This window comes from Diplotaxodon limnothrissa, linkage group LG17, assembly GCF_057381915.1.
Source record: "Diplotaxodon limnothrissa isolate DT_005_m linkage group LG17, D_limnothrissa_male_GT1.1, whole genome shotgun sequence".
NCBI lineage: Eukaryota > Metazoa > Chordata > Actinopteri > Cichliformes > Cichlidae > Diplotaxodon > Diplotaxodon limnothrissa.
Genome location: NC_140612.1, coordinates 22,178,173 through 22,192,244, shown reverse-complemented (window position 1 = coordinate 22,192,244; position 14,072 = coordinate 22,178,173). Strand labels below are relative to the sequence as shown.

Sequence of the window (14,072 nt, the reverse complement as noted above, 5' to 3'; positions counted from 1 at the left end):
GTGGCAACAGGTCTGATGGAGCGATGAATGCAAATTTGAAATTTTTGCTTCAAATCATCATCATCAAGCTTCCCAGAGAGAGTTCAGACTTCTGCACAAATCTGTAAATACATTTAAAAATCTTTAGGATTTGGAAATTATTTTGAGTGTGACCATTCTTTTCCATTATTGTTCTTGTCTTTTAACAGTAAGTCCGGCTTTGTGGATGTCTTTCTATACATTTAAAACAGCAAAAACAGTATTTATGCTCTAGTAATATATTAATTTCATGTTAATATGACGTAGAAGCATGCAAATGAAGGACTACCAAAACAGTGAATTCATTTTAAGTTCAGATCAGATTGCAGTGGCCGTCTCAGCGCACTATATTGTTGGATAAAGACCCTACAACAGCATAGACAGATAGAAACCCAATGAGCCAATGCGGGGATTAAAAAAAAACATCTCTTTTAACAGAAGGAGACCTCTGGCAGAACCAGGCTCAGGGAGGGCCGCCATCTGCTATGACCGGGGGGTGAAGGGAAAGAAAGGAGAAAAGAAGAGCATGAGACAACAAATACCAAACAGGACAAAGACAGATTTTAGGAAATCCTAATAGTGTAGACTATGTTTTAAATAACAACTTTTGTATTTGGTCAATCTTACTCCCAGTTAGAAATGAATGATTGGCCCATATCTGCAGTGCTCTCTTGGCCACATTTGGCCTTTGGTGACAGGGCTGACTTGGAGTGAGCCTAGCATCCTCAGCTAAGCGACAAGTCCAAGTTCTATCAGCTGAATGTCTGATGCATTGTGACATTTTGTCCACATCTGACCCAATCAACATTTGCCAGCTCTGTAACTGAGCAACTGCTAAAAGTGGCCCAGTTAGAACCAAATGGTTCTGCTGTCAGGGCTGGGTATGACACTGTGTTTATCACAAGTCTTATAACTTATAGCTTATATGTGGAGCCCCAGAGTGAAGCCCCCACAACAGTCACATTGGAGCATGAAAAAAATACAAGTTTGTGCTGGAGGGAGTGCAGCGAGGTCGCTGCGGGTTGCTTCCATGTCTTCTGGTCATGCCCTAAGCTGAAGACCTTTTTAAACAAATGGTGGTGGATGTGCTCGGAGTAACACTTCTCCTTTAGTACCATGTACGTTGGGAAAATTCCTGAGGATATAAATAAAAGAGACTCATACTTACTGAAAATAATTATGGTTGCATGCAAAAAGGTAATTACTAAATGTTGGTTGCAGACAAGCCCCCCCACACGGAAACTGGTCATAGACATTATTAACATAATCCATCATATGGAATTGATTACCTTCTCACTGCAGCTGCAGAAGGAGAAAGGAGAGAGACTTTGGGAAAGATGGGATGGTTATACCTTAAAAGACTAGAAGCTGATACCTGTGCGATGCAAAGGACTAGCCGTGATTGTGTTTGAATGGAACATGCACCTGTGTAATATGTAATATGTGTAAGTAAAACAAGGCGATGTGTAGTTTGGAATATGTGAACATATGTGAATGTGTTAGTTTCCCTTGCCCTCTTTAGTTCTGTATGTAAAGTAAGATGAAAATCAATAAAGAGAAAGTATTAAAAAAAAGAAAGAAAAAAGTTTAACCAAACGTCATTGAAAGACAAACAAGTTTATTGCCTAATCTGCATGTTTTAGACATTCACTGGGTTTTTCTGATTCTGATTTTAACTTTGGTTTATAGTGGAAGGTTTCCCCATCTAATGAGGAGTTGTGGGATTTAGAAAATATCACTAAACTTGGAGTTTGTTTACAGCCTGTAGAAATCATCGGAGCATTTCAGTCACTTTGCGTGTGAAACTGGGATGTAGCCTCCAGGTCTGCAAAGGGAAACCATTGCCTTAAAACGGGCCTTAAAACTGCATTCTTTCCAATGGCCAGCAGGGGGCTCTGGTTATAAAAGAAGATCTCGGGAATGATTCTCGCAGTTTTACTCAGCTGCTAGATTTAAATATTATTTATTAGGTGTTTATGCTTTAGAGCCTGTCTGCTCTATAGTGTGTTAGCTACCATATGACCCTGCAGTGAGCCTTGGTTTCCGATCGGTGACGTCACCCAACTGGTTTTCGGACATCTAAGTGAGTGGTTGTCCACATTCATCTACAATAAACTGTTGGGTTTGTGTAGAAGTAAAAAAAAAAAAAAAAGTTAATACTCAGTCTAGATTCTTGTGGCAAATTGTACCCCTTAACCATATATATATATATATATATATATATATATATATATATATATATATATATATATATATATATTAGGATTGAAATACGATGTCACCTAGCTGTTAGATCATCAGCTGATAGCCATTAATGGTCCACAAACTTTTAAATGAAATCCTAAGAAAACTAACAGACACAGACGTATGGAGGGCTACCAACAGCCATTTATCAGCTGCTACCTGTGTGTTTGAAGTGTGTCTGAGTGGTGCAGGGGGGAGGAATGGCCACAGCCTGTCAGTCGATGTGCGTTGTTTGTTTAAGTGCAAGCCCATTACACGTATCGCTGCTCTATCACAATAGCTTTCCACTCAACACTCAAGAAGCACCCGAGCCCACCGCAAGAAAAGCAGATGAGTTAACTCACACTGACTGATACACCAGCAGATTGACTCCTCAGCCCTTTAAAAGATTTCTCGCAGTGCCACGGAAAAAGCTCCCATGAAACCAGACCGCTGTAACCGCCCAAGGACCTGGGAAGTAGTCGTCGGCTATGCTAAGCTGAAAACAGCAGACGTGCGGCGGTGTAGGATATTAAGTTTGCCATGTAGTAAGCCGTGTGCCATCAAACATTCATGTGTTATAGCCTGGAGGATATTATGCAACAAGCTGAAAGGTTAGACCTCGGACAAGTGGTTTATAGTAAAAAAAAAAGAGCTGAACGGAGACGGTTGACCAGTATGCAGCTATTAGAGCAGCACACACCGGTGTTTTAAATATGTGTGTGTGTCTCCTCATCTTTAATTCCTGCTTGGCTCCTCACAGATCATTTAAGTCCAGCAAAAACAACAGTGGCTTATTAACTGCAAACACACACCCGTCCATTCCCACAGCAGTGTCATTACAGAGGCTCATTATCGAAATCAATTCAATTAAGGCCTGTAATTGCTGTAGTGAAACCCAAATGCTATCGCAAACAGAGCTGAAGTAAGGCAAACCTCATCGATGCGCTGACCCTCAGAGCGTGCGTGCGTGCATGTGTGCTCTTATTTAACAAAAGAAATATTAATCGCTTGTTTCAAATTAACTTCCCTAACCCCTCTTTTCTCTCCAAGTTGGTGGCAGCGTTTAAGCATATGGATTCATTGGGGTGGGGGTGAGAGGAAGAGACGGAAAAAGGAAAGGAGAGAGAAAGGAGGTAGCGGTGGGGGGCATAAACACAGGATAACTATGTTAAACACTTAGCATGGAGACGCAACGCAGCATAGCTAATGCCAAATCCCTCAATCATTCTGCTCACACACGCGCGCCGGGTTAATTGTTTACCGAGCTAAATGAAGTGGGGATAATGTAGGCTAACTGTGTGCTAAGCGCCACTAAGATGAGGGATATTGTAAAGGACAATTTGTTTTATAGTTGCTTGTTTGATGAAAGGAGAACGAGCATAAAAGTCACTCTTTGTCTGGGTGAAGGTGTTTGTCATAGTGATGACAGGTAGCAGAGTGTGCATATGTGTGTGAGTGTGTGCAACAGAGAAAGGTAAGTCACCTGAAGTTGACTTTTGTGGATCTTTCTGATGTACACTAACGACTACAAATCGCACAGCATCTCTGGCTTCATAAGGAGTAAAGTCAAACTACTGGAAACTGATTTTTTAAGTTGCTTCAGAAAAGTAACCCCTGTAAATATATATGTATCTACATATTATAAGTGCAGTTTAAAAACAGCAACACTATTTCAGCATCAACATGTGGCTCTGTTTGAACTTTTCATGACAGCCCGAACTTCTTAATTTCAGTAGAAGCATTGAGATTAAATTAATTCACCCGAATCAGAAAACCTTCATTTCCCATCATAAGAGAATGAAAATGTGTCCTTGATGTGGCTCACAAATTAAAGAGTGGAAGTAAAAATATGCTCTATGCAGAAAAAAAACTGGGTTGGCAAAAATGAAAGACAAATGTTTTAATTATGGCTTTGAGTCACACAGCAAAGTGCAATATGTGTATAATACACTGTTGGAAAAAATGTTTATTATGTTTCTTAAGCCAGCTGACCTTTGAGTCACTAATGCAAACTGCTTTGAAACCCACCTACACCCTGGGGCGCACTGACAGAGGCGAGGCTGCCGGACACTGGCGTCACCGGTAGGCAACGGGTGAAGTGTCTTGCCTGTCCTAGCCAAGGCTCGAACTGGCAACCTTCCGATTACAAGGCGAACTCCCAACTCTTGAGCCACGATCTCCCCTACAATGTAGGTTGTCATCACCAGTGTGTGAATGTGTGGATGACTGGATGTGTAAAGCGCTTTGGGGTCCTTAGGGACTAGTAAAGCACTATACAAATACAGGCCATTTACCATTTCATCACATGATGCCATCTGACAGAGAGTGAACGGCAAGTGGTGGTGTGCGATGCTGCAAATTTTTGTATTGATCTAATACGTATACGCGGCTGACACTTAAAACTGTATGTTTGGAGAGCAGTGTATCTTGACTTATTAGATGAATCGTCATTAATTTGCAAATTTGGAACAAATTTTTATGGCCACTAAATCACTGTGATTGTGAATAATTAGTTAACACAGTAAAGTAGATCTACCAGCTTTTCATTTATTTTGAAACTGGGCTTTTTGGAGACCTGGAATGTAAATGTGCCCGTCTCTGAAGCAACTAGCCTATATGAAACGGACGTGACGGTCAACACAAAAAGGTTCAGACATTTGTCATTGATCCTAATACACTAGTATCGATTCTATCAATAATTGGATAGATCTGCCCACCTCTAATGCTGAGCATAAAAGCACCATAAAGCGAATCCAGCGATGCCTGCTTTGTGTCTGTACTGTGCATGAACTCCCAGGACAGACCTGTCATCACAATTAAATAACTGCAGATGAAAAATCTCACATCTACAGTTGCATGTACGTCATCACATGAATTAATTTATCCAGTTAGTTTTGAAGACGCATCTTTTCTTTAGTGGAATCAAAGTATCAGTAAGTGTTTCTTGAAAATACACGTGCAGTGTTGTTTGTGTGACTGTCTGGAGGTCAAATGTGCGCTGCTACGCCTCTTACTTTGTGGATGTGTTTGCTTGAGAAATACTTTTAGGTGTCTGTGTTTGCGGGTGCGTGCGTGTATGTGGGTTGTGTGTTTGCCTGCATGCACGCATGAGTGGTCGTATGCTCTCGGTCACTGATATTGAATCCCAACTGTGAGGGCCATCTGTCTGACTTTGACCCAGCAGCTCACCGTCACACCTTCAGAGAAGAGGGAGGAGAAGGAGTGTGTATGTGTGTGTGTGTGTGCATAACACAGGATGTGAAACAGTGTTTGTGTGCTGCCGTATAAATTTTGGCATACACACTGTGTTCATGTGAACTTGGCTGTTGCTTTGAAGGTGCTGACCGCTGGCAGAGGGCATACACATCCACAGCGGCACACTCGCCATGCACTCCTTACACAACACACACTCGTTCTATTCCCAGCGTGAGCCTCGAGTCTGTCCTCTGGCTCCAGGACAAGCCGACCTCTGACCTTTAAAAACACCAGGGCATTCCTGCAAGAAGTCGGCGGGCAAGAGGAGGCGACAGGATAACGTTAACCCAAGAGCAGCAGTTAACATTTAGGAAGTGTAGGGTTTCCTGCACACGATACACAGGGAGGGGCTATTTTACAGCCAGCATGGGGGGTTGGGAAGGGGCCATAGGCTGTGTGAATGCAGACCAGGTTGCTGGGGCTCTGTACATGATGAGAATGTAAAGATAAAAAGACTGAAAGGAGGTGGCCTGTGGATGACATTTCATCAGCTAGTCCGACAGATAGACACTTCGCCTCAGACAGGAAGCAGGAGGTGATTAAAGAGACTGTCCTATAACTGGAAGGTCATAAAATCCATCCAGGCTGCCCGCTGCACTCTGATCCTTCTGCTGTAATGTAGACTCGATGGTTCACTCAGGTGGTTAAAAAAAACCTTCTGGTGATGGGATGAGTTAATCTTGCATCATCAAAACTTGCTTGTGGACCTCAATCTCAATATATTTTGCACAAGTGAAAAGGGAATTGAGCAGTTGTGCGAAATCTAAGGACAAACCCAAAGAGAAACCACCTACTAATCTGCTTTTACAGCATCTGTGCATTTTGTTGCTAATAAAACTGTAGCAGACTGTGTAGCCACTGTGACACCACTCATCTCCACCTTGTTGTTTAGAAGCCAGAAGTAACCATATTTGGAGGAGAAGATGAACTGCTAAATTATCAGCAAACTTGGCTAGGAAGGCTCTTTCATAGACTGTTTGGGTGCACAGATGTCTCCGACAGACACTGGCTTGTTAGTGCTAAGTAGCGGACCGATAAAATGCTACAACTCCATTCACCAAGCCACAAAGCAGACTTCTTGGACTGGCTGTATTTCATAGTAGATCATATTCAAATTTTCTGAAAGGTTCCAATATCACAAACTCCACTGAGAGGTCCGGTTCAGTGTAGACTAGTAGACAGAGCGCAGCCCACTCACCACTCACCTATCATTCAAAGCAGCCATGCTCTTATTAATACCTCGTTTTAAAGTTACAGTGTGTAAATCTACAACAAGATGTGTGTAGATTGCAGATTGCAGTCAAGTGAGTTCTGTTTATTTACCCCTCCCAGTTCAAGGGTATAATCCTAGCTACAGCGGCTGTAGGACAAACATGTTTTAATCCGCCAAGAATACTCAATTGAGACTGTAGCCAATAACCGCTGTGGCTAGCCAGTGCGTTTCCACCAGATCCAGATTTACCCTGGAGTTTTTCCCTATCTGTAGAAGGAATTCACTCCACTGTTTACCTCAGCTGTCAATGCTGGGTGGAAAGCATCTGCCTTTATTTATTCTGGAAAAGGCTGTGAAACTTTGTGAAAGGAGTCCAGTATGAGTCAGTGAGCCACAGTAAATCACTTCTGACCAATAACAGTGATACTGCAGTGAGTGATATGCTGAACTGTCAGTAGCATGGCTGTTTTGTTGCTGCTTGCTGCTGGTAGTAAAACAGTCTTTGAAGTGGCCCTAACACTGAACTCTCATATTAGCATTTTAACATGGCACTCTGTGGGGATTGCCTCAAGTGGCCATTACAGGAACTGTACTGGAGATGGTGGCTTATGACGGATATCTGATATTTACTGCGCTAAAGAAAACCTGAGAGGGAGTAATGGAAACAACATGTTCAATATAGATAAATGACCCTCATGTATAGATGCAAAGTACAATTTTTTGATTTCTGGCTAACTGAAAAATGAATACATATGGTTAGGTACATTATTTTGTAACCACTATGCCAACTGTTTGAGTGAAAAGACACATCCCTCCATAAAACCACCTCACAACCAGCAATGGCCTGTGTTTTTGTATCTCTCTTTATTATCGCAGCGCCTCAGACGCAGGAGGGCCTTAATTAGGCTTTTTTGTGCATATCAAGTTATTATTTTGATCAGGAAGTTTGAGGAGAATCAGGTGTAAAAAGTCGGCGTGTCGCAGCTGTTATTTGAGTTTGTCAGAACATTTGTTCCATTTTCAGAGCTGCTCGTTTCATTTTCAGATTGGAGGCGCATCTTGTGAAAATTAAACCCAGGACGAGCCCGCGTGTTCAGTTGATTTTTTTTTTAGTGTAATCATATAGATTTAATGAAGTTTAACAATCTTAAAGCTACTTAAGGGAAAACAAAAAGGTAATGTGTATATTAGGAGGCTCCCAGTTCGAACAACAGGTGATCACAGGTTTAGTTTTTAACGCTAGCTGCTCATACATGATTGACGCTAAACTTAAAGGCATTAAAGGTCGCTGATTTTAGTTACAATATAATCAAACCCCTGAATACGCTTACAGTCATCACAGACTGTGGTTCCCATGTAGCTGCTGTCCAAAAACAGCAAATCTGGAGAATTTAAAGTTTGTAGCATGCTAATAATAATAACATATTGCTTTAAAGCGGCTAAAAGGAGCTATTATTATCAGCAGTGGGGGTTTTAAACAGTAACAACACCGCGGCTCGGCAACTCATTATTACCAGCGTGAGCGGTGACTTTCCGTCTGCACATTAATATGTAAATTAAATGTTAATCGATTTTCAAAGGTGTGCATTTATCATGTATTTTACAGCGGTGCACAGTGTGACTCAGTCAATCAGAACCGAGCTATATGCAGTTTGCAACAAGGCAATTCAGGCGCTCGAAAAATGATTAAAAACAAATGGTGACACTTTATTTCAAGTGCTCTGCGGATGCACTACAAGCAGATAATAAGCCCCTTAAAGCACATGCAAACTTTCACTGCAAATAATCAAAACATCGGGAAATTGCGTTCAATTCAACTTTGTGTCATTAACTGTACAGCCGCCCTCTGAAGGATTTCTCATTTTTCCTATTTTGTAAATCTTGTTGTTGATTAATTATTACGCGCTGGCTTAGAGTGGCTTGTGAAAACCACTTCAATTAAAGATTTACCAAGAAAGCTGACTCAGTTCTTGGCTGGAAAGACGGGAGAATTAACACTCACGTAGGCTTGCAGCAGGTAAACAGGAAGAAGATTAAGCTTCCTGGTGACTAGACGCATACATTTATGAAGCTAAATGCCAGCGCAGCATCAAGGCGGCTGCACACGTGGCTTCACGTTGTGGAGGTTTTTTTGGTTCTCTGGGCTTTTTTTTTTATGAGTCTGAGCGCACCCAGGACTTAGTAGTTGTGCCGGGCTCCCGCAGAGCACATAATTAATGGCAGGCTGTGGCTGTGGGGCCGCCAGGCGAGAAGAAACCTCGCAGTGGAATTGTGGGATAGCGGAGGAGAGTCTTGCTTTGTGGATCTCGGCGGGAACTCGCCAAGATCAAACATGTCGACAGCGCCACCCGCCCACCAGGCATTTTGTGTAGACAGACCTGAGGAGGAGATGCCTGAAAGCCAGACGTAGTTTTTGTACTTGTGTGTATGTGTGTGTGTTTGTTTGTGTGTGTGTGTGTGTGTGTGTGTGTGCAGCTTTTGGCAGTGTTTTTCAGGAGTGAACGACAGCAGCGCGGCGGATGCTGTCGTGGCTTTTGTTTTTGTTTTTTTGTTTTTGTTTTTTGCCTTTGGAGGACAGACTTTGAAATGGATTAACGAAAACTGACTTGATGTGACTTCCAGGTTTGCTTTGACATGACTTTGCTTCTTTTGATGTGGCTTCAACACCCCCCCCCCCCCCTCCTCCACACACACACACACACACACACACACACACACACACTCCTCATCCATGTCCCTGCATCTGTCCTTGTGTTAGTGATACTGTACTGAGACTCCAGCCTGAAGGGTTGCCGATTATTTCTGACTGTCCACAGTCTACAGCTCTTCTTCTGTCCATATGATATATGATATGATATTTATTATCTTTCCTCCCTCTGGTTGGATCCACTGTCTCACTTTTTCTTTCTTTCTTTCTTCTCTTTAGGTCGTAATTTGTCTTTCTTTCTTTTTCTTTTTTCTTTCCTTCTATTATATTATTTTCAGGTTGTTATCTATCTATCGATCTCTTTATTTCTTTAATTCTTCCTTCTGCTTAGGTTCTATTTTTTCCTTTCTTTGTAATTTCTTTGTAATTTTCTTCTCTTTAGGTTGTTATCTATCTTTCTAGTTATCTTTTTTCTTTGCTTTATTTCTTGTTTGCATCTTTTCAATTAGTCTTTCTTTCATCTTTTGGTCTTTCTTTTTTCCTTTTCTTCGTTATTTATTTCACACTTTCTTCTCTTTAGTTTGTATTCTTTCTTTCTTACTTTTCCTTATGTTGCTATTTTTTTTACATTTTTATCTTACTTTCTTTTTTCCTACCTTTGTTGTTTCCTTCCTTCCTTTTTTCTAATTTTCTCCTGCTTCTTTATTTCTTTCTCGCTTCATTCTTAGGTTTTTTTTTGCTTTATTTCTTGCCTTTTTTTTCTTTCTTTGTCTCCTCTTCTATTTGATGATTTTCTTCTCTCTTTCTTTCTGCCTTTTATTGCTACATTGTTTCTTCCTCATTCACCACTCACTGCTCCCATCAGGCAGGTTTGGGAACTAATCAACAGACTAGGTGTGTGTGTGTGTGTGTGTGTGTGTGTGTGTGTGTGTGTGTGTGTGCGCGCGTTCATCTGGGACAGGTCTGGGAGACGAGGAGGGAGGGGAAAAAAGCAGAGTGAGGATGATAAGGAAGCGAGCAAGAAGGGAGAGAGTTGGGATAAAGGTGTGTGATAGAATTGGAAGATCAAAGCCTTCTGTCACAGCGTGACTGAGCCCAGGGGCGTTATGAGTAAGACGGGGCGCATACACACCCGCACGGACACACACACACATTTATGCACGCTCGCGCAGACACAGACCTACTCACTCACGGCTGGTATTTGACTCTGAGTGTGATTGATACTGGGCTAGATTTGGAGAATCACTGTCATTCGTCTCTCCGCAGATCAAACAGCCACATAATCTCCCATAAAGGAAAGAGAGATGGAGGGAATAAAAAAAGGGACAGAGGAGGAGAGCATGAAGGAGGGCGAGGCGAGGGAGGGGGAGCCGTCTCATCTGTGAAGTGTTTTTTTTTTTTTTTTGTTTTCCATAAAAGAAGACTCACCACCTAAAAAACCCATCCATCATTCAGCTCCATTAAACTGCTTCTTGGATACATCAGAGAGATATCCAGGATCTAAAAAGACGAGTCTAAATGCAGGCATTAAACCCCATTTACACCTGCTAAAGACGAGCAATCTGTTTCTTAATACTGTGCGTGTGGATAAAGAAAGAAGAAAGAAATCGCAAAATGTAAATACTTACACAATGCACTGCAGTCAGAATGCATCAAGATAAGCCGGGCTGGGTCTTCAGTTGGTCTGGATCATACTGAGATCAAATCAGGTCTAAATGACAGCTGCAGTTTGATCAAGGAAAGAAATCCCTCCAGCAATTTCAAATGTCTTTTTCCTGCTATTCCAGCTGTCTCATGCAAGCCAGTCGACAACCTAAAGGCAGCCAAAAGCCAAAGAAGGATGTGCAGGACAGTTTACTTTGAACTGGGGCCAACCTTGTGTGCAGTAAGATCCAACGTTAATCCAAGCAGAATCAGTGCAATAAGAATGACTGTTAACAGAAAGGCCTAATGCGAAAGTATGTAATCAGATCACAACTTAAACCACTTCCTAGCTGACAGGTCGGCGATCTGTCAGAGCTCAAGCATGTGATAAGCTTTTTAATGTATCTCTCAGTTGAGTGGTTAAAATATGTCTTTGTGGGAAAAACAGTTGAGAAATGATACCTCAAAAAAAGACTGTGCTAGAAAAACAGCAATGACTGGAAGTCCAGTTCAGTTCTATGACTACGTGGGTCCCGGGCAGGCTTCAGCTTTGGTTTTGTGGCAGGTGGCTCTTCCTTGACCCCTGCTGTGTCCAGCCTTTGGCTCTGACCCTGGAAATCAATTTTAGCCAGATGTTCAGCTGGTGTAAAGCTTATAAAGTTTGAGATGCCTTTGGTGTCTGTGGTGTGTGGCACACAACATGGTACTAGCCCAACCTATCACATATGGACAACTGTTCAGGAACCCTTGGCGTAACATTTATATGCACTGGGTAGTTTTGTCATTTTAACCCAAAGCTCTTTTTTAATACCAACCAAGCTGTTTTTGGTGCCTACCCTTTAACACAGCAAGTAAAATCAAAAGTAAAAATAAGGTTAAAAAAAGAATGTCCAGTCTGCCTGCAGTGGGCTCTTTTACCAGATGGAGGCAGTGTATAAGGTATTTGGTACAACCGGGCTGTGGGTCACTCTTCCTTTGTGCTGTTGTTAGTCCATCTGTGAGCCGCGGTGGAAAGCGACGTTCTAACTTCCAACATACAAAGTAAAACTGAGTGTTTAAAAAAACATAAAGAGTCCACAGCAGTCGCTGTCACAACTTTTTATGCTGAACTTCTCGATCTATGAAGACACATCACCACTTCCAAAACCTTGGAGGACCCTCTCATCGCCCCTTGTCCGAAAAGAAGCTTGTACACAAACAGACACATTTGTGGGATGATAACGTTCGGTTAACGAGGACTTGGTCTCTCCTTAAAAACAGTGCAAAAGACAATTTGGGATCTTTAATGCCATTAGTTTCTGATAGACACCACTGGGATGAGAATCGATTGAACAGTCAGGCCCAAGCCTGGTCTAGAGTCATATGTTGTACAGGAAATCATCCATGTCTGATGAGTTGAAAATCCTCCGGTTTTAAAGAGGGGTGGTGCTGTAGAGCGAGCAGGAGACAGGAAACATGATACCCTTTGACCAATTCTGCTCTAATGTCAGACTTCATACTTCAGATCTAGCAGAGTAATATCTCTTACCATCTGAACCATGAAGCAGGTTAGGAAGCCTGAAACATAATGTCCTCTCCAGCTGATCATGCATCAACGTTATCATATACAACCCCGTGCAAGGATTGAGTTCATGTCTGTAAACCAAAGTGAGTCAGTGATTTGTGGAAATAAACTCTTTTTAGGTCTTTCTTCTGTGACAGTGACAGACAAATAACAATGCTGAAATATTCCAAATATTGAAAGGTTATGTTTATATGCTAATGTCTCTCAGTGTGCAGCGCACCAGCACCAGCATTTTTCATGCTGGTGGTCATCTGGCCGACTATTGTATGAAGCTTTTATCTCCACAATAATCAGTTGCAGTTGTTGAAGTGAGTGAGCGGACTTCTTGCAAGCAAACTGTTATCTTCCATGTGTTTATGTCCCTGGGTAGTTATTTCTAAGCGATTTAGAAATGTCAAGCAGAAAACCGCTTGCTCTTCTTCTTCCTCCTCTTCTTTTTGGGGCTTCTTCCTCTTTTATTTACTTCTCGGTTTTTGCTGATGTGCATCCTCCTTGTACTTTCCCATGCTCTGGCTCTTGCATGTGGTCTCATTTCTGTCCTTCCTCTTGCCCTCTTGACCCCTATATCTTCATCTCCTCCTCGTGTTTTCTGGCATTTGCTAGAGAAAACCGGTTTAGATGCTCTACCGCCGCCCTGCGGAGCTGAGCGGCGTACTGTGTCTCACACAGATTTCTATCTGCTGTGGGAAAACCAAAGCAATTGCCGCCATATTTCTTATCTGACAAAAGCATCTCTATAAAACATGTGTAATTAACAGAGTATGAAATCCTCTTGGGATTTCATTTGGATGTGAAGAGACAAAGTGAATTGCAGCATTCGTCATATTGTGTTTTAGGGCATGTGTACCGATATTTGATGAGGCGTTTTTTTGTCCTTGTTTTCTGTCTCTACAGATGCACCACCCTATTCAGATGAAACCTGCAGACAGTGAGAAATCTAATGGTGAGTGGCACTGCACACATGCACAGCGACAGACCCATCAATATCACATACACACATACACATGCATGCATGCATCAATAGCCTTTTTCGAATTTTGCTTGGTAATGGCTATCTCTGCTTGATTGGCAGACAGCGCGGGGGACTCGGGGAAAAGATTGAAACATAGAGCAGAGGAGAGAAAGGGGGTGGGATGGGGCAATACTGATATATATAAATATATTTTTCTATGTGTGATGAATTATTAAGGTGGTTCATAAGGAGGTCAGTGAAAGTTGAATCGTTTTGGCCTCGTTGTGAACCGGCCTCTCTCCCCTGTGGCTGCTCACTCATACAAACATGTTGTATGCACTCTCCTCTTGCCACACACGCTCTCCCTAATGCATCTATTACACACACGCGCGCGCGTGCATGCACACAAGTAGTGTCGCACACCCTCGTCCTCAGATCACCCCGTTCCCAAACTACATACCGCAGATCCAGCTCTGAATTGATTTCCTATACCGAGCCTCATCCTCCATTCCTTCTCATTCAAAGAGGAAGCTGTTGGACAGTGTGTAATACC

The 14,072-nt window shown here is 42.2% G+C and overlaps 1 protein-coding gene across 13 annotated transcripts in view; it reads left to right on the top strand.

Annotated features, from left to right (window-relative positions):
• The window catches only part of celf2 (cugbp, Elav-like family member 2), a 239,346-nt gene that overhangs the window by 172,551 nt on the left and 52,723 nt on the right, over positions 1 to 14,072 (top strand). For all 13 annotated transcript variants that reach the window (XM_085375374.1, XM_085375363.1, XM_085375361.1 and 10 more), the window contains one exon: positions 13,462 to 13,510. In XM_085375374.1, coding sequence (XP_085231500.1) covers positions 13,462 to 13,510 — 49 coding nt within the window. The remainder of the gene's footprint in view (positions 1 to 13,461; positions 13,511 to 14,072) is intronic.